Genomic DNA, 19,096 nt, shown 5'->3' on the forward strand with positions numbered 1-19,096 from the left:
GGTGCAGGTAGAGGCAGGGTGTGTGTGATGGATCATAATGTGTCTGAGGTTCAGGGTGTGTCGGCTGCAGCCCGAGGGAACGATTTTCAAAAGACACAAAATCTGAGCTTCAGGCGCCGATTTACTGAAACACGAACACAGCACAGGAAGGAAGGATCCAAACCAACCAGTCAACGCTTAAAACAAGGATTAAAAAACAGAGATTAAAAACAGAGATTAAAAACACCAAAAACAGAGATTAAAAACATAAAGAACAGAGATTAAAAACATCCAAAATAAAGATTATAAAACATTAACACAGAGATTATAAAACATCAAAATCAGAGATTAAAAACATACAATAAAAGAGAATAAAACCATGAAGAACAGAGATTAAAAACATCCAAAACAGATATTTTAAAACATCAAAATCAGAGATTAAAGAACATTCAATATAAAAATTAAAAAACTATTTGAACAGAGATTAAAATTATCATAAACAAAGAAAAAAAACCCATCAAAAACAGAGATTAAATAATCTCAAAGTGTCATTAAATTAAAGGAGGCCGGCCCTGTCGTTTGAAAAGTTCACTCCAGATTCCCCGTCCTCTGATATTCTGGATTAGCTGATCCTTATCTCTGTTGTGTTGAGATCTTACTGGTCGATTATCACACTGACAGGTTAACTCTGGGATTATTTTACTTTGACATAACCCTGAACTTCTTTTTGACCTGTTCTTTTCCTCCAAAGCTTAATCTGGATCAGAAGAGTTAAAGTGAGAGACAGGCAGAGAGAGGAGAGAGAGGGAAAGACAGGATCCCAGTGTGTCAGTCTAAGCCTATAGCAGCATAACTAAGACCTGGTCCAAGCCTGATCCAGCTCTAACTATAAGCTTTATCAAAAAGGAAAGTTTGAAGCCTACTCTTAAAAGTAGAGAGGGGGTCTGCCTCCCGGACCCTGACTGGTAGATGATTCCAAAGGAGAGGGGCCTGATAACTGAAGGCTCTACCTCCCATACTACCATCATCCATCTCTTCTGTGTCAGGTTAGTGTGGCAGCAATCTAAGCGAGGTGCCCTGAGCGCCCTCCCTAAAAAGTTGTCCAACTTCTCCTGGAGGATCCTGATGATCCTGATGGGACATATAATCTACCTGGGTCTCCTTCTGGAGGTGCCTGAGAAACCTGCAAAGGGGGGCGTCTTGATCAAAAGCCTGAACCACCTCCACCATGTCCTCTGGATGTCAGGGCCCGGACCCCCTGCAGAGGATTTGCTGTGTTTATGTGGTTTCTGTTTCTTTGCATGTGTGTGTGTTTAAATCAAACTGTGTTCACAGTGAGCTTGATTCAGCTCCTCCAGGTTTATACCGCCAGATAAGGAGCCATAAAGCTTCTCTCTAACGCGGTGCTTTATTAACTTTTATTGGCTCAGCTCTCTCTCTTCAGTCTGACCCAACACCAGAGTTCAGTCTGATCCTCTATTTTCTGAACAGAGCTCGATTCACTTCATCACATCTTCAATTCCCGTCCTGAGAAAAACCTCTTTGTGTCAGAAACATGTAAATACGATGGAAGAGTCCCAGAGAGAGAGGTCCCGAACAACGCCCAACTGTCCCAGCACACACACACACACACACACACTGCTGCCGTCACATCCTCTGACTGTGTGTGTGTGTGTGAATCAGAGTGAGTGAGTGTGTGTCAGTATGTGAGCGTGTTGAGGCGTGCAGCAGCAGAGGACATAAAAGCGTCTCTCTGGCAGGATTTGGATCAGTTTAGATTTAACCCTCGGAGCACATTCATCAGATTCATCAGATTCATCAGATTCATCAGATTCATCAGATTCATCAGATTCATCAGATTCATCAGATCTTGGTTTTAAGGATTCCTTGTGATGAAGAGGAGCAGCTGCTTGGTTTCGCTCTGCGGGCTCCTGGCTGCACTTTGTGCCGTCCAGGCCACCTACACACACTACTGTGAGTACCTGAGTGTTTACCTGCTCTCTGAAGAGATCCCTCACTCTCTCCCTCTGACAGCTGAACGTCGTCTCTCTTCACCTGAGATCAGCTCAGGTGAAACAGGAAGCAGCTCTCTGTCTCTCTCTTTTACAGTTAATCAGTGTTTAAAGCCGGGGTGTGAGAACAGAGAGGAAGTGATTCATGTGTCAGGTAGAAAAGAGATTAAAGTCTGGATGTTAATTTTAAAAATGAGGATAAAGTTGAAGCAGAAATGTTAAACATGAAGTTGATTATTAAGTTTAATCGTTCAGAATGAACGTTGAAGAGTTTACAACAAACTTGAATAAAAGTTTTGGATGAAGTTGAAATATTAAGAATCACGCAGACGTGCGAAGACTGAGGTTAGTTTTTAATTTTCAAATATTGCTCAATAGTTAGAATAAAGTCAGAGCAGGAAAAAAAAAAATATTCAAAATAAAGTTTAAAGAATAAAGCCAGAATCTTCAAAATAAAGTGCTGCATTTTCGAAATAAAAATCAAAACTTCACAATAAAAGTTTGATTCAATTCAATATGTCAGCGTGGTGGATTAAAGATGAAGAGTTAAATATTAAAAAGAAACATCTGGATTCATTTAATGTTTTAAGGCTGAAATATTAAAAGTAAACTTTGACATGAAGAATAAAGTAACTCTGAGTTTTAATTTTGGGTGTAAAGTTGAAAGTGAAGAAAGAAGATTTAAGTTTTTGAGGGATGAAAATTAAATATTGAGACTGAAGTTAAAGTTTTAATAATGTGACCAGAGTTAAGAGAATAACGTTGAACGTTTGGGTTTAAGTTTTGAAAGATTTAAATGTTGAGAGTTAAGTTTGAATTTAAAAAGTTCAACATTTTGTGATGAAGTCTGAATATCTGTTCTTAATAGAAATAGAAGAAATGAATCCCTCCTGTGGCACAAAAAGACCTCCATAGATTATAAAAACTGTGTTGCAGCTTTAAGAAGCTGAGACGTTAAATCAAGTTTCTCCTGTCGTCCAGTGAAGAGCTTTTTGTTTCTCTGCGGTCTTAAATATTCGTCCCTCTGAGCCGTCAGAGACTTTAAACTCTGAGTTTTACACCAACAGAATCAAACAGATAAGATCAAACTTTATTAAAAACCACGAGTGACGCAACAGAGATAAGAGGAGATTCATGACCAGATAAAGGAAGTTAAAACACCAGCTGAGGTTTAGGAAGATGGATGGATGAAGACTTGTTTAATTAAGAAAGAGAGATCAAGAACAAAGACGCTCGGGGGTTACATGAGGTGGTACGGAGGCTCGACACTGCCAGGAAGAGTTAAAGTTCACTGTGCGTCATGTTCAGTCAAAGTCAGGACAGGAAGCCTCAAAATAAAGGAATCAAATAATAAAAGCTGATCTTAGAAGTCTTAGAACTATTAGAATAAAAAGATGACCATGAAGGAAAGTTGTGTTCTTATTTTTTAAGATGTAACTGTGATTGACTTTAAGACGTGTTGATATAAAAACATAAAAACAGAATGAAGCAGAAACATTTAGTTTTTCTGTCTTCATGAATAAGCTTCATATCTGACCCTCCACAGCAGCCTGTGTGATCCGTGAGCAGGGACGCACCTGTGGGTGTGGCCGTCCTCCCCTCACCTGTGGGTGTGAAGCCTGAACTTGAGCTGGCCCCGCCCCCTCAGAGAGGGCAGTTATTACCTGCTGAAGTGATAACGAGCTGTTGGAGTTCAGCTCAGTTGATTGACAGCAGAGTGACGGTGATTGAACTCAAAGCTTGATCCGTAAGGAAACTGGAGTTGCTGGAGTACTGCTTCACGTTGAGGTCTTGTCTCACCCTGTTGGGATTCTATTCCCCATGACTACCTGCTCATCATACATTATCCTGCTTATTACCCGCCTACTAACTTAAGATACAAACGTGTTGTAAAACACTTTGATTAAAGAGGATTTTATTGATTTAAATGATTTACAGTTTTTAAAAATAGTCCCAGAAGCTAAATGTGTCTGAACTCTGTTCTGTGGATTGATTTGACATGTCGGGTGATCAGTTTGTCTCTGGTGTTGCTCATGTTAGTGAAAGTTAATAACTGTTGTCAATGGGTTTGGACCAATCAGAGTCAAGCATCTTACACAGCCGGGAGATCAGTGAGAGAGCCGGGTGATAGAAGTAGAAGTTGGAGGCAGATCCATTTGTGGTGTCTGATCTGGTTTGTTGTTCTCAAACAGAAACACAGTTTGTTTAAAAAGTGTTTCCTTTTTATTTTAAATCAGAAGGACAACAGCTGATTGTGTTTGTCAGAGCTGTTAAAGAGGGTTCAGGGAAACCACAAGGACTTCCCTGTTGATTAAAATCCGACCTGCTTCAGAACTCTTGATGTCAGGGTTGAATTCTTTCCGTACGAGCTGCTGGTGTTTTCAGTTCCCTCAGGGGGAAGAAAGCAGCGTTGTGAAACTGTGTTGTGCTCCTCGGATGTTTCCTCGCAGACAGACACAAGTTGGAAACTGTCCCGCTGAAGCCATAATTCCTGAGCTCATGGCCGGCGGCGGCGGTGCTCAGATGATCATTAAGTGCTGTCATGAGATGAGTCACAGTGTATCACTACCTCAGGTACCCTGAACCACACAGACGCAGCAGGTAGAGTCTGCTGTGGCTGCAAGAATCCCTGAATCAGAGGGTGAGTGGTCTGCGGTGAGCCTCGTCCCCTCGGACCGACTGAAAGCAAACAGACACACCTTAGATTCCTCTGGATGCTGACTTCAGTCTGTGGAGGAGAATCAGAGAGTTCAAAACTTCACTTTGGAAAAACACAAACATGTTCACACACGGAGACAACGCAGTGACTTTGATTTTCTAATTGACAAAGTGTGATTAAATTGATGTAAAACAAACAAACTTTAACTTGTTGCTTGTGCCTGTATGCTAAGCTAGGCTAATGCCATCCTGGACCTGGATACTGAACCTGACATCCACCCTTTAAGAGAACTAGCAAAGGAATTACAAAAACGTCAGACTGTTCCTTGTATCCTGTATTTCAGTTTTTGTGCTAAGCTAGGCTAAAAACATCCTGGACCCCTCTCTTTACTACTAAAACTGACGTCCACTGGAGACACGTGACTCCAGGAAAACAACAAACAAACAAGAGCACTTTGTAAACAGGCGTCAGTTAGCTTCTGATACCTTTATTAATTTGACTAACCTGTTCTCCTGTTAGCATCCACGCTAGTTAGCTTCGTCAAGAAACTTGTGCTAGTTTGCCAACAAAGACAGCTAAATGTCTTCTGGATCAAAACACAGACGTTAAGTTTGCCACGGCAGAATAAGCTAGTTAGCCGAATAACCGTGTTATCAAGCTAGCAGCCAAGCTAGTTAGCTTATTCAGATACCTGTGCAAGCTGACAACTGAATATATTTTAGTGACTAAGCACATTAGCTTGCTATACAACCAGTAGTTAGTTAGCAACAAACTAGCTAACTAAGTTGGCTTACTATCCAATAAGCAACTAAGCGAGCCAACATGCTACTTCAGTTATCTAGCTAGCTACACAAAATAATGTCCTGTTTGGAATCAAGCTACAAAATAAGCATTAAACATTTTGAGAAAGCTAGCTAAACAAATACATTTCTTGGTGTTTGGTCCTACCTTAAATTTTGAAAGCTAGTAAGCTACATTTATAAAGCAGTTAGCTGTTGAAACTGGTGGTGAGTTTGCAGCTAGCTAGCTAACTAAAGGTAATGTGATACGAAGGAGTTAACTTTCTGATAAAACTGATGAAGTCTTAAAAAAGTTTGCCACCTGTAGCATCATCTCATCCTGTTAGCTAGCTCCAAAGTAAATCCTAACATGAGCTCACCAACGGACCCTGCGTGAAGTTAAGACACGTTAACAACCTCCCGTGAGGACGATGATGTCGGCCATCTTTGAAGGAGGCTTTCCTCTGCAGCATGGAGGCTGACTCAGGGTGACTCCTGGTAACCTCTTCCTTCTGGTAGCTGTCGTCACATTGAATACTGTTGATGGGTGTGATCTTCATGTTACAGCAGTAACAAGCAGAAGCCTGTTGAAAGTCTATGAGGAGTTTAAAAGCAGCTTTAGAGCTCTCTTTGTGTCAGAGCTGCGATGTGTGCGCTCGCTGCAGACACACCTCGCTGGTGGAGGTTGGGCGTTGGCTGGTGTGGGTTGGGCTGTGGGGAGTCTTTGGATTTGTCTGCAGGGCTTTGATTTGGGTGGCGCAGCTCTCTCTGAGATTTCTGAACAAACCACAAAACATAGGAGCAGCTTCACTCTCTGTAAACATTTCTAAGGCTCTCATTGGTCAGCCGGGGTTTCAGGAACAACTGACACCAGAGAGAGACTTCTATGAGCTTTACCCAACATCCTCTGAGCTTTATAACCTAAGACAAGGGTTCCCAAACTTTTCAGCCTATGACCCCCAAATATAGGTCCCAAAGACTCGGGACCCCCCCAAATATAGGTGCCTAAGACTCGGGACCCCAAATATAAGGGTCCCAAAGACTCGGGACACCCCAAAATATAGGTGCCAAAGACTCCAGACCCCAAAAAATATAGTTCCCAAAGACTCACGACCCCCAGAAATATAGTTGCCTAAGACTTGGGACCCTCCAAAATATAGGTGCCAAAGACTTGGGACCACAAAAAATTGAATGCCAAAGACTTGCGATCCCCCCAAAATATAGGTCCTAAAGACTCAGGACCCCCAAAAATATAGTTGCCTAAAACTAGGGACCCCCAAAATATAGGCCCCCTCAAAAATATAAGTCCTAAAGACTCGGGACCCCCCCAAATATAGGTGCCTAAGACTCGGGACCCCAAATATAAGGGTCCCAAAGACTCGGGACACCCCAAAATATAGGTGCCAAAGACTCCAGACCCCAAAAAATATAGTTCCCAAACACTCCAGACCCCAAAAAATATAGTTCCCAAAGACTCTGGACCCCCAGAAATATAGTTGCCTAAGACTTGGGACCCTCCAAAATATAGGTGCCAAAGACTCGGGACCCCCAAAAATATAGGTGCCACCACAAAAAATTGAATGCCAAAGACTTGCGATCCCCCCAAAATATAGGTCCTAAAGACTAGGGACCCCCAAAATATAAGCCCCCTCAAAAATATAAGTCCCAAAGACTCAGGACCCCCAAAAATATAGGTCCCCTCAAAAATATAGGTCCCAAAGACTTGCAACCCCCACTTTCACTAGTGTCCCAAGACCCCCCTGAGGGTCACGACCCACACTTTGGGAAACCCTGCCCTAAGAATTTGAAACCATTAAATAAGCAATGCAAGGCCTTAACTTTGAATTTAGACTCTGAAATACTTCAAATAGAAACTACATAAAACCAGGAGAGAGGGAACAAAGCTCTGCAGAACAAAGTCAGATGAATTAAAGTGTTCATCTTTTCTCTCGCCTTCTTCTTCCAGCGATGTTAAAATGTAGCTGCAACGGGAGATCTCGGTACTGCCTCCCGGACGCCCATGGGCTGCACTGCCTGGACTGCCAGGGGAACACTGAAGGAAGGCACTGCGAGCGCTGCAAGGCCGGCTTCTTCCTGGAGGGGGCAGCAAAGAGCTGCACGCCCTGCCGCTGCAACGCCACAGGTGAGCGAGTGCGACCTTTACGTTTAACCATCCAGTCTGCGAGTTGCTCCAAAATGTTTGAGTGTTAATGTTTTTCTTTCTGTCCAGGTTCTGACAGTACCACATGTGACAGCAGGGGGCGCTGCAGCTGCAAACAAGGCGTCACAGGAGATAAATGTGACCGCTGCCCGAATGGACCGATCGGACCAAACGGCTGCAAGCAAAGGTGACGAGTTCATCACTTCGAATTCATGTGTTCACCATTTCACTGTGTTTGCTCTCCTCCTGGTTCTCCTGGTCCCACTTCCTGTCTGACTTCTCGCTCTCGTTGTGTTTTTCAGTCGTCAGCCCAGACAGGATTCTGGGAGTTTGACCCCCCCGTGTTTCTGTTACGGCCACAGCAGCAAGTGTTCGGCTCAGTCCGGTTACTCCGCCCACAACATCACCTCCACCTTCTCCAGCGGTAACCTCTCACCTCTCTGCTCCCCTGTGATTGTTTTGGGTTGATTTTCAAAATAAAAGCCCCAGTTTGCTGACTGGCTGTGTTGTGTTTTCAGGTCTGGATGGTTGGAAGGCAGCAACAGCTAAAGGCGACACCCCCGACAATGTTCACTTCCGCTGGTCACCCAAACACCAGGACGTGGAGGTGATCTCCAAAAACAGCCTGCCACTCTACCTGTACGCCCCAGGTGAGAACAAACCACGCCCCCTTTTCATCCTCTTCTGCTGTCACTTCCTCTTTTTCTTTTCCCCCTTACCTTTAGTCTCCTTCTTTCATTTCCTTTCCTTTTTAATAGTCTCATCATTTCTCTCTGTTTCTGTCTCCTTTCCTCACCTCCTCATCTTCTCCTTCTTTCCTCTCTCCTTTCATTTCATTACTTTTATTCCCCCTGTCCCTTTGCCCTTTCCTCTCCTCCTTCCTGACCTTGTGTGTTTCTCTCCCCTCCCTCAGCTTCCTTCCTGGGGAATCAGCTGCTGAGTTATGGACAGAACTTGTCCTTCTCGTTGCGTCTGGACCGCGGCGTCCGTCACCCGTCCACCAATGATGTCATTCTGGAAGGTTCCGGCCTCAAAGTCTCCGCCTCCCTCGGCGATCTGCGATCCACAGTTCCCTGTGGACAGAAATTACACTACAGCTTCAGGTCAGAAATACACCACACCTGCAATATCTCTAACGTCCAGCAGGGGGCGACTCCTCTGATTGTGAATCAGTATATAGAGAATCTTCCTCCTCCTCCTCCTCCTCCTCAGCTGATTTGTTCTATTCACACATTCTATTCCTTTGATCCAATTCTATTCCCATTGATCTCATTCTATTCCCTTTGATCTCATTCTGTTCCTCTGATCCCATTCTATTCACTTTGATCTCATTCTATTGCTTGGATCTCACACTTTGATCTTATTCCATTGCTGTGATCTCATTCTATTGCTTTGACCCCATTCCATTTGATTTGATCTCATTCTATTCCTTTGATCTCATTCTATTCCTTTGATCTCATTCTATTCACTTTGATCTCATTCTATTCACTTTGATCTCATTCTATTTGCTTTGATCTCATTCTATGGAGTGGGAAGCAGGGGAGGAGTTAGGGCGGGGCTTCCTGTAATCAGGACAGAGGTGAAGCGATGCCTTTCATAATTCCCCTCCAAATACGGTCACCTCTGGCTCAAATGAAACAAGATGGTGGCGATCCAAATCCCAAATGAGTCTTTTAAACAGTACACTACGAACCGATGAGTTCCAACACGCCGCCTCGTCCACTTTGTAACAGCGGGTTCACCATGATGTGATGTTTTCACTGAGGTGTGAACATTCCTGAGAGGAGGAATCCTTCTTTGTAATGAGAGCGAGTAGAAACAGAGCGTCACGCCCGGGAAGAATCCAAACACAAACAAACCCAGGTTCAACCCGAGACGAAGAGTTCACTCTCTCTGTGTGTGTGTGTGTGTGTGTGATGAACAGGCTGAACGAGGCTCCCAGCAGCAGGTGGACTCCTCAGATCTCTCCCCTCCAGTTTCAGACGCTCCTCCAGAACCTCACCGCCATCAAGATCAGAGGCACGTTCGGAGACAACGGTGAGTCTATGAACGTCAAGTCTTCTTTGTTTTGTTTGCTTTCATTTCCAAATGTTGTCCTTCGTCCCTGCCTTTGGTCCTGTTGTTAATCCTGATCCCATTGTTTGGTCCTGTTGTTAATCCTGATCCCATCGTTTGGTCCTGTTGTTAATCCTGAATCCATCATTTGGTCCTGTTGTTAATACTGATCCCATCCTTTGGTCCTGTTGTTAATCCTGATCCCATCATTTGGTCCTGTTTTTAATCCTGAATCGATTGTTTGGTCCTGTTGTTAATCCTGATCCCATTGTTTGGTCCTGTTGTTAATCCTGAATCCATCATTTGGTCCTGTTGTTAATACTGATCCCATCCTTTGGTCCTGTTGTTAATCCTGATCCCATCATTTGGTCCTGTTTTTAATCCTGAATCCATTGTTTGGTCCTGTTGTTAATCCTGATCCCATCGTTTGGTCCTGTTGTTAATCCTGAATCCATCATTTGGTCCTGTTGTTAATACTGATCCCATCCTTTGGTCCTGTTGTTAATCCTGATCCCATCGTTTGGTCCTGTTTTTAATCCTGAATCCATCGTTTGGTCCTGTTGTTAATCCTGATCCCATCATTTGGTCCTGTTGTTAATCCTGATCCCATCGTTTGGTCCTGTTGTTAATCCTGATCCCATCATTTGGTCCTGTTGTTAATCCTGATCCCATCATTTGGTCCTGTTGTTAATCCTGATCCCATCGTTTGGTCCTGTTGTTAATCCTGATCCCATCGTTTGGTCCTGTTGTTAATCCTGAATCCATCGTTTGGTCCTGTTGTTAATCCTGAATCCATCGTTTGGTCCTGTTGTTAATCCTGAATCCATCGTTTGGTCCTGTTGTTAATCCTGATCCCATCGTTTGGTCCTGTTGTTAATCCTGATCCCATCGTTTGGTCCTGTTGTTAATCCTGAATCCATCGTTTGGTCCTGTTGTTAATCCTGAATCCATCGTTTGGTCCTGTTGTTAATCCTGAATCCATTGTTTGGTCCTGTTGTTAATCCTGATCCCATCGTTTGGTCCTGTTGTTAATCGTGAATCCATCGTTTGGTCCTGTTGTTAATCCTGAATCCATCGTTTGGTCCTGTTGTTAATCCTGAATCCAGCGTTTGGTCCTGTTGTTAATCCTGAATCCATCGTTTGGTCCTGTTGTTAATCCTGAATCCATCGTTTGGTCCTGTTGTTAATCCTGAATCCATCGTTTGGTCCTGTTGTTAATCCTGAATCCATCGTTTGGTCCTGTTGTTAATCCTGAATCCATCGTTTGGTCCTGTTGTTAATCCTGATCCCATCGTTTGGTCCTGTTGTTAATCCTGATCCCATTGTTTGGTCCTTTGGGAATCCTGATCCCATCGTTTGGGCCAGGATTCACATGAAACCTTGATTTGGATCAGATCTTGACGTGGGTTGGTTTTCTTGTCTTTCAGGACGCGGTTACCTCGATGACGTGAAGCTGTCGTCAGCTCGGCGTGGACAAGGTGTCCCGGCCCGCTGGGTTCAGACCTGCAGCTGCCCCCCTGGGTACGAAGGGGACTTCTGTGAGCGCTGCTCGGCCGGGTTCAGACGCAGCGTCCCCTCAGACGGAGCGTTCAGCAGGTGTGAGCCGTGCAGCTGCAGAGGAGGCAGCTGTGACCCCCAGACCGGAGACTGTTACTCTGCCGACGAGACCCCCGCAGACCGCAGCTGTACACTTGGGTTCTACAGAGACCCCTGGGACCCCAGCACCTGTCTGAAGTGTCCCTGTCCCGTTGGAGTGTCCTGCTCTCCAGCTCCTGGTTCACTGCGGCCTCAGTGTGACAGCTGCCCCCCCGGGTCCACAGGTACGCCCCTGAGGCAGACCTGTTTTAGTGCTCCTCTCTGAGAGGACTTGATAAGAACATTTAGACCAGGATCAGACATTCAGGTCCTAACTCTGTCCCTCCTCAGGTCCCCGCTGTGACGTCTGTCAGGAAGGTTTCCATAGTCTCCCTTTGAGAGGGGACAACGTTCAGACCGTCTGCAGTCCCTGCGAGTGTAACGGACACATCGACGTCAGCGTGGCGGGAAGCTGTGACCGCGTGACCGGCGAATGTCTGAAGTGTGTGAACAACACGAGAGGGCGGCGCTGTGAGGAGTGTGAGCGAGGCTACTACCACAGCCGAGTGACCGACGCCTGCAAACGTAAGAACGGGTCCACAGCCTGGACCGGCTCCACAGCCTGGACCGGCTCCGTTACAGTTTCTGACTTTCAGCCTGACGTTGACCGGGCGCTCACTAACAGACCTGTACCTCTCTTGTTTTGCGGTCCAGCGTGTAACTGTGACCTTCAGGGCTCCGAGTCCGGACAGTGTGATGATCTGGGCCGCTGTCGGTGCAAACCAGGCTTCGAGGGTCTCAGGTGCCATCGGTCCAACTGTCCCGACTGCTTCGGCCCCATCAAAACAAAGGTAACGCCGTCACTGCGGTCCCGCTCCGTGGTTGTTTAGTTGTATCCATGTTGAAAAGCCGGATCAGAGGAAGCCCCTATGTGAATGTGTTCCCTGAACTCTGCGTTTCAGATGGAGGGGTACGCTGCCAAGCTGAAGGATCTGGAGTCCCTGTTCTCTGGAGGAGTGAAACCAGCCAGCAGCACTCAGATGGAGACCGCTCTGAAGGCCTCGGAGATGCTGGTGGAAGACCTGGAGGGCGACGCCGAGCTGCTCGCAGGTGAGACAGGATGTTAGATATTTAGAGGTCATCATTTCCTAACCTGAACAGTTTGACACTAATGACCTCGCACCACGTGTGTCCTGAAGGACTGGAGAAGAACCTGCAGAAACGTCTGGCGTCTGTCAGCAAGAGTCAGCTTGCCGAGGGGCTGGACATCCAGAAGATCGAGGACGCAGCAGACAACATCAAAAAACAGCAGCAGACCTACAAGACCAAGGTGGACCAGGTCAAGACTCTGCTGGAGGAGATGAAACGCAAGATGGACGAGGCCAAGGCCGACCTCAAGTCAGCTGTAAGACATCCACTTCATTCAGTGTGCTAGCATGGAGTCAAAGTCCTGAGTTAGAATCTAAAGGAGCAGTCTGAGTCTATAGCAGACCGAGCCTATAGCTGTCTGAGTCTATAACAGTCTGAGTCTATAGCAGTCTGAGTCTATAGCAGTCTGAGTCTATAGCAGTCTGAGCCTATAGCAGTCTGAGCTTACAGCAGTCTGAGCTTATAGCAGTCTGAGCTTACAGCAGTCTGAGCCTATAGCAGTCTAAGCCTACAGCAGTCTGAGCCTATAGCAGTCTGAGTCTATAACAGTCTGAGCCTATAGCAGTCTGAGTCTTTAACAGTCTGAGCCTATAACAGTCTAAGCCTACAGCAGTCTGAGCCTATAGCAGTCTGAGTCTATAACAGTCTGAGCCTATAGCAGTCTGAGCCTATAGCAGTCTGAGTCTATAGCAGTCTGAGCCTATAACAGTCTGAGCCTATAGCAGTCTGAGTCTATAACAGTCTGAGCCTATAGCAGTCTGAGCCTATAGCAGTCTGAGTCTATAGCAGTCTGAGCTTACAGCAGTCTGAGCCTATAGCAGTCTGAGTCTATAGCAGTCTGAGTCTATAGCAGTCTGAGTCTATAGCAGTCTGAGTCTATAGCAGTCTGAGCCTATGGCAGTCTGAGTCTATAGCAGTCTGAGTCTATAGCAGTCTGAGCCTATGGCAGTCCGAGTCTTTAGCACTTTGAGCCTACAGCAGTCTAAGCCTATAGCAGCATAACTAAGACCTGGGTCCAAGCCTGATCCAGCTCTAACTATAAGCTTTATCAAAAAGGAAAGTTTGAAGCCTACTCTTAAAAGTAGAGAGGGTGTCTTTCCTCCAGGACCCTGACTGGTAGATGATTCCAAAGGAGAGGGGCCTGATAACTGAAGGCTCTACCTCCCATACTACTTTTAGAGGCTGTCAGTGCAGCAAGTCAATCTGTATTCTGTAAGCTCAATGTTCTGGATGAGCAGCGCAACATGAGCTCTCTAAAACTTGAACCTGAAATTGAAAAGTCTGCCTCCCATAATACTTTTAGAAACCCTCAGTGCCTGCTCAGTCGGTTAGAGGATCCATGAAGTTGACTGATCTCTGACTAACACCTGCTTTGTTCCTTCCCCCCTGTCAGGAGTTTCCTCAAGGCGACGCCCCGCTCGGATTGAACCCCCTCTCCTCCTTAGTGAAAGCAGCCACCAGTCTGGCAGGCGTGTAAGTCCATCATGTTCAACACATTCACTCTTTGATCAGAGGTTAGAGGAGATGCTTGAATCTTACCCCTCTCTGTTCCTCCTGCAGACACCAGACGAAGGCTGACGTCGTGGAGAAAACTGCCAACGACGCTCTGAGCGACTCTGAGAAGAGTCTGGCTCTGGTCCGAACTCTCATGAACAAAGAGAACAAAGTCAAAGAGCAGGTTGGAGACCTGAAAGCAAAGTGAGTCCCTTCTGTCCGTCCCGTCTCTCATCTTTAACTAACAGATCATTTCTTCTGATGATAACCCGAGGGTACGAAGACTCAAAGCTAATGTCGTCCATGTTTGTTCAGGTACGATCAGAACTCAGCCAAGGTGAGGGGTTTGGAGAACCGGGCGCTCGGACTGAGTGGTGACGCCAAAGGCGAGAGCAAGCTGTCGGAGAGCATGCTGCGAGACATCAGCAACATGGAGCGATCCATCCCGGAGTCCCTGAAGGTAACGCTTTTTTAGAAGAAGTCCTGACCGTAAGAAACTCTCTCTTCTTCTGTTCCTCTCTAACCCTCCCTTGTTCTCCCATCATGCTCAGGGGGCGGTCGACGCCATGGTTTCCAGAGTGGACGGCTTAAAGGGAGCAGTTGACATCCCAGGTCTGCAGGCTCTGCAGGACGGCGTGCAGAAAAACAAGGTCTCAGCCATGGACATGCTGGCAAAGGGCAAGGCTGCCGGAAAGGTACAGATGATGCTGACTGTAGAAACAGACTTCAGACTTCGTGTCTCCTGATTGGATGAACATCTAAACTTCTCAGAGTCTTTTAGAACAACCCAACGCTGGACATGACGTTCATGAACACATGAATGGGACCATAGTTTACTTAATGATCATCATGCAGCCACTGGTGGCACTCGCCCCCTGCTGGACGTCAAAGAGAATCAAAAAGAGAGATTGATTGCGTGTTTGGTTTTAATCGTGGGTTTTTCCTCTGCAGGACTTCGGCAAGCTGTTCGACAGAGTTAACGTCGCCAAGGCGGACACAGAGGGCGCCCTGCGCATCATCAACCAAAACACAGACGAGCTGAACGGCGCCCTGAACAACCTGAAAGGTAGAAACTCACACAGACACACTGATGAAGAATGAACTCTTTGTTTTCTCTGGACTCTGGACTCAATGAGACTTCTCCTCCTCCTCCTCCTCGTCTTCCTCCTCAGGCTTCGACCAGCAGATCCTCAACGGCAAAGCTCTGGCCGACGCCGCCATCACACGTCTCCCCGGCATCAGTGGCACCATCCAGCAGGCCGTCAAGAACAACGGCAAGACGTTGACCATCCTGGGAGGCGTGACCGATGGTTACAACAACGCACTGGGGACCATCAACCAGCTGGAGAACCTGGCCAACGGTCTGGAGGTGAGAGAACGCTCTCAGAGTTTAGCTTCACGTCTAAAATCAGAGATGAAGGTTTGATTCCTCATGAAGGTCATTTCTTTGACCTTCTGAATCATGACCTGCTGTCCTTCTTTGATTTGTGTCGGTCGCTGCTCTTGGCTTTGATTCCGGCGCCGTTCGTCCACTCTCTTCTGACCCCGTGATATTTTCTTATTCTTCAGGGATCAATCAACTCTCTGCCGCCTCACACTGATCTGCTGAAGGATGTCACCAAACTGAACAACGATGCGATGGGTATGAAAGTGAGCGTGGATGGAGTAGTTGGAGATGTGAACACTGAGCTGGACGCCGCCCGGAGGCTGGAGGCCGAAGCCAACAAGGTAAGGAAGAATAAAACCCAGATCATGTACTCACTTCAAATGCAGGACTGAAGTATTTTCACTTTGAGGTACTTAGAAAATGATGCACAATAACTTAAAGGGATGTTTCCTTCGTAGGTTGCTTCTGATGCGACTACAGCTTTAAATGACGCCAGACAGACCAGAGACACCATGAGAGACACTCTACTAAATATCAACAACATGCTGCTGAACATGAGTGAGTAACAGAGGACAGCTGCTCGGGTTGGGATCCGCTAGTAGTGGTTTCTCAGCCCTGAGAATGTGGAAGCAAAAGGTGCATTTGGACCAAGAGTTCCAGGGTCCTTTAGCCCCCAGAACTACTTTCCCCTGAACTAAAAGGTTCCTGGTCCCCCATTATTGTCTGTGTTTCGACCGGGTAGATTGTGTAAATCAGGCCAGTGACATATGGAGGAAAAAAAACGTAAATGCACTACACCACCAGACCAGTAGAGGGCAGTAACACAAAGAGGAATGCCATTCATCACAGATGACACCATAGAAGCAGACGGACAGGCAGGTATCATTCTGAGCAACACAACAGTTAGCCTGTTAGCATGAAGAGACTCAGCTGGTCTGTTTTAGATGGTGCTATATTTCATCACAGATGGATTCACTGAATCAACACGTGAGAGGAGATAAGCGCGAGTAGCAAAGACGTTTCAACACGGCTTTAAAATCCTTTTGAACTCAAAAAGCCGTGATCGCAGAGATCGGCCGGTGTTTTGGTTTAAACGGCGACCCTGTTTACTGTAGACTCTCAGCCGGATGCATCCCTCATAAACGTCTTTAGACCATCATTAAATATCTGATGAGGATATTTTGAAATCTTAATAAAAACTAAACTAGTTTGCATTCCCAGGAACTCCCTCTGTGTTTCAACAGCTGTGTAAACTCCACAAACACTGACACGTTCAGCTGAAGGTCTCCAGTTTACAGGGTCACTTTTAAAACCGGAACACCGGGAGGAGAGACGCATTCACGGTGGGCTGAGAGAAGACTACTGTTACAAGCTGCTAAATCAAGAGAATCACAGCTTCTTCTTTTGAAAAGTACACACACATACAAACAAGATAGAACAAATAAAAACTAATGAAAGAAAGAGAAATCAAGAGAATCACAGATGTGTGTGATGTTATTGTGGACGGAGGGAGGAATAAAAACACTGAGGTTAATCTACCAATCAGACACGTTCAGCATTGCAGGCCCCGCCCCCGGAAAGTCCTGGGACCTTTGAAAAGTACTACCCCTCCTAGCAGGGGCTTTTTAGGGGGGAGATTATCTACCCCTGAACTAAATTTAGACCCTGGGTCCACCGGTCCAAACGCACATAGTTCGGTCGATAAACGCCTAAAGTTACCTCTGCATAGTTCCTGTAGCTCACCTGCTGGAAGAACAGAGCTACTGCAGGGAGACTCCTGTGGTGACATCACAACAGGAAGGATTTTCTTAGGCATGCAAAACCCCGTTTCTGGAGGACCAAAGAGGCTGCTTTTTATTTTTAAGAACACAGTGCTAATTGGTTTGTGCTAACCCCTTCACCTCGGGCTGCTTCAACAACGAGGGCCGACTACATAAAGTGTAGTGTACTGGCGCAGGTTCTCCTGGAGGACTCGCCATGCCTGAATCGAACCTCCCCCTTTATGCAGCATGTTAGCATTTAGCTCATCGCTCTCTCTCTCTCTCTCTCTCCTCCTCAGACCAGGAAGGCCCCTTTGACGACACAAAGCTGAAGCAGCTGGAGGAATCTGTGGCCACCGCTCAGAGGGATGTGCAGGGCAAGCTGAGGCCTCGGCTTGAGGACATGAAGGACAAGGAGGCCGCACAGAGACGCCTTCTGACCTTCATCAACCGGGACATCGACACCGTGCTGCGAGACATCGATAACCTGCAGGACATCCTGGATTCCATCCCCCCAGGGTGCTACAACAGCCCCCCCATCGAGGAGGCCTAAAGACCACCAAGAGACACAAGTTCTGGTTCCACAAAAACAAACACCTTCAACCCCAACACAGAGCTGAGCACTGTTCCTTCAGAGAGGCACCAACTCATGATCATGACAGCTTGGTATTTACAGAAATATGAGTGTTTGTAAAAACTTTATTTATGTTTCATTTATCGACGAGAACAAAGCTTTTAAAGAGGGGAGAGAGGAGAGAAAGACCAGACACATATCAAAAATAAACCGGTAGAAATAGCACAATGACACCCTGGCATGTATCGTGATAAGATGTATGTGTGTTTGACCACAGGGGGCGCCAAATAGACACAAACTGAAAGTTCCTCACTGCAGCTTTAATTCCTCATTTATGATACAACTTTTTGCAACCCACGACCTGAACGCCGTCACAGCTGATTGTTTTACATTTCACAGGGACTCTTCTTCAGATCAGCTAACGTACTAAACCCAGGAGCACTGGAACTACAGCTTGTAATGTTTTGCATTGTTGCACATATTTACGTCTGATAAGTGTTAGGATGACACGTTCAGGTTTTCTAGTATAGAAATAATGGTATTTAGAGCTCACATCAAACTTTTACCTGACGTTAGGATGGATACTGTGGAACGATGTTTTTGTGTTCATATTTCTGAGAATGATGTGATTTCTGTTTGAATGTAAAAGTATTATATTTATAACTGTACATACAGTGCACCCTTTTTATAAACTTCAGTGTTTTTATGTGTTGAGAGTCCTGTTTGTGGCCGACCTGCAGAAATATTTATAACTGCTTCAATAAAACCTGCTGCACTTTTTTCGGATTCACGTCTCCGTCTCTTTATTCATCGCTCAGACTGTGAAGCTCCCCCTACTGACTGTCTGCAGCATAGCTCATAAGCCCCGCCTCCTCCATGTTAACAGATGGGACATGGGTCAAAGTATAAAATCAAATACAGGTCAAATACACATTTGTCAAACATGGTTTCTGTCATAGTTAGGGTCATTAGGATTAGGGTTAGGGTTAGGATTAGGATTAGGTTAGGGTTAGGGTTAGGGTTAGGATTAGGATTAGGTTAGGGTTAGGGTTAGGGTTAGGGTTAGGATTAGGGTTAGGTTAGGGTTAGGGTTAGGGTTAGGGTTAGGGTTCGGATTAGGGTTAGGGTTAGGGTTAGGATTAGGGTTAGGGTTAGGGTTAGGGTTAGGATTAGGGTTAGGGTTAGGGTTAGGGTTAGGTTAGGGTTAGGATTAGGGTTAGGGTTAGGGTTAGGGTTAGGGTTCGGATTAGGGTTAGGGTTAGGGTTAGGATTAGGGTTAGGGTTAGGGTTAGGGTTAGGGTTAGGATTAGGGTTAGGGTTAGGGTTAGGGTTAGGGTTAGGATTAGGATTGGGGTTAGGGTAAGGATTAGGGTTAGGGTTAGGTTAGGGTTAGGATTAGGGTTAGGGTTAGGGTTAGGGTTCGGATTAGGGTTAGGGTTAGGGTTAGGATTAGGGTTAGGGTTAGGGTTAGGGTTAGGGTTAGGATTAGGGTTAGGGTTAGGGTTAGGGTTA

At 45.9% G+C, this 19,096-nt stretch overlaps 1 protein-coding gene and 1 long non-coding RNA gene across 2 annotated transcripts; one reads left to right on the forward strand and one right to left on the reverse strand.

The window, feature by feature from the left end:
* Positions 1-1,871: 1,871 nt before the first annotated feature.
* On the forward strand, positions 1,872-18,367 carry lamc2 (laminin, gamma 2). Its single transcript, XM_034703158.1, has 21 exons — positions 1,872-1,953; positions 7,396-7,572; positions 7,660-7,777; positions 7,893-8,014; positions 8,109-8,240; positions 8,504-8,693; positions 9,515-9,627; positions 11,073-11,465; positions 11,572-11,805; positions 11,935-12,071; positions 12,183-12,330; positions 12,420-12,625; positions 13,763-13,842; positions 13,930-14,067; positions 14,179-14,323; positions 14,415-14,558; positions 14,815-14,929; positions 15,036-15,232; positions 15,433-15,591; positions 15,709-15,808; positions 17,310-18,367. The coding sequence occupies exons 1-21, from the start codon at positions 1,872-1,874 to the stop codon at positions 17,561-17,563; spliced, it is 3,384 nt and encodes a 1,127-aa protein (XP_034559049.1). The 3' UTR covers positions 17,564-18,367.
* Positions 4,192-6,425, reverse strand: LOC117826826. The gene is made up of 2 exons (XR_004634097.1): positions 5,810-6,425; positions 4,192-4,719 (listed from the first exon to the last, which is right to left on the reverse strand). It is a non-coding gene; the product is annotated as an uncharacterized LOC117826826 (long non-coding RNA).
* Positions 18,368-19,096: the final 729 nt, after the last annotated feature.

The sequence above is a fragment of the Notolabrus celidotus genome, chromosome 15, assembly GCF_009762535.1.
Source record: "Notolabrus celidotus isolate fNotCel1 chromosome 15, fNotCel1.pri, whole genome shotgun sequence".
NCBI classification, from domain to species: Eukaryota; Metazoa; Chordata; class Actinopteri; order Labriformes; family Labridae; genus Notolabrus; species Notolabrus celidotus.